Here is a 1016-nt window from a genome sequence, read left to right as displayed (position 1 = left end):
CCCCCCCCCCCCCCCCCCCCATCTCTCTGATCTGCTACAACCGTATGTCCCACCACGCTCCCTGAGGTCAGCGGACCAGTTGCTCCTCACAGTTCCAGGAACTCGTCTTAAGCGCAGAGGTGACAGGACCTTCTCTGTAGCAGGACCAAGACTTTGGAACGAGTTACCTCTGCTTGTCAGACAGGCCCCTCCCTCTCTGTTTTCAAGTCCAGTTTAAAAACTCACTACTATTCAGTAGCTTTCAACACCAGATGATCTGTGTTTGATCCTCTATGCTCCACACTGGTTAGTCGTCATTATCTGCATCGTTTTTATGTCTATATTCTGATTTACCTCATTTTGTATTTTGCTTTGTGTGTTACCTGTTGTTCTGTCTGTACAGCACTTTGGTTGGCCTTGTAGCTGTTTTAAGTGCTTTATAAATAAAGTGGTATGGTATGTGATCCGCACCACATCTATTATTTAACTTGAATATTAAGTTCATTAACGTCATGTAATGTTTTCACGCCTCATGGGGTTTGTGTGAAGCAGTTTGATAAATATCTAACCAGTTTCTTCATTAATCCTCAGTGAGTTGGTTTGAGCGGACTGTTCTGTGATGGCACATAACGGCTGAGAATAAGGATAAATAGATTAAATAAAGACAGAGCAGAGATGAAGCTCACCTTTATCCCTCCTGAGGAACTCCAGCAGGGTGCGGATGGCAGCCACAGCAGAGGCCATGTCCGGGTCTGTCCTCATCTGAGCCCTGAAGTACTCCACCAGTTCTGGGCCGGACCACAAACACAAGCTGGCTCCAAAGCACACAAACTAAAACAGGACAGGAAGCAAGACGCGTCGCGTAACTTACCCTCTTCGTTCATCTTCTAATTTCACTTAATTCAGATTACTCAAAACTGACAATGTAAATGTTTAGTTTCAACCACGCTTTGTAAAATGCTGCACAAGAACACTGAAATTCGGTCTTTTACCGACTTGAACACAAAACCAGCACAAACTGAGCTCGTGTGTCGCGG

General features: G+C 45.2%; 1 protein-coding gene across 1 annotated transcript in view; it reads right to left on the bottom strand.

Moving 5' to 3' along the window:
* Positions 1-1016, bottom strand: part of eif2b1 (eukaryotic translation initiation factor 2B, subunit 1 alpha) — a 6623-nt gene extending 5607 nt beyond the window's left edge. Inside the window, exons 1-2 of the mRNA XM_037692648.1 lie at positions 851-1016; positions 666-767 (exon numbers count right to left, since the gene is read on the bottom strand). Of these exons, the coding sequence (XP_037548576.1) occupies positions 666-767; positions 851-863 (115 nt within the window). The 5' untranslated portion in view covers positions 864-1016. The remainder of the gene's footprint in view (positions 1-665; positions 768-850) is intronic.

Source organism: Nematolebias whitei, chromosome 18 (genome assembly GCF_014905685.2).
Source record: "Nematolebias whitei isolate Nwh7 chromosome 18, NemWhi1, whole genome shotgun sequence".
NCBI lineage: Eukaryota > Metazoa > Chordata > Actinopteri > Cyprinodontiformes > Rivulidae > Nematolebias > Nematolebias whitei.
The sequence above is the reverse complement of the archived record's forward strand: the minus strand, read 5'-3'. Positions and strand labels throughout refer to the sequence as shown.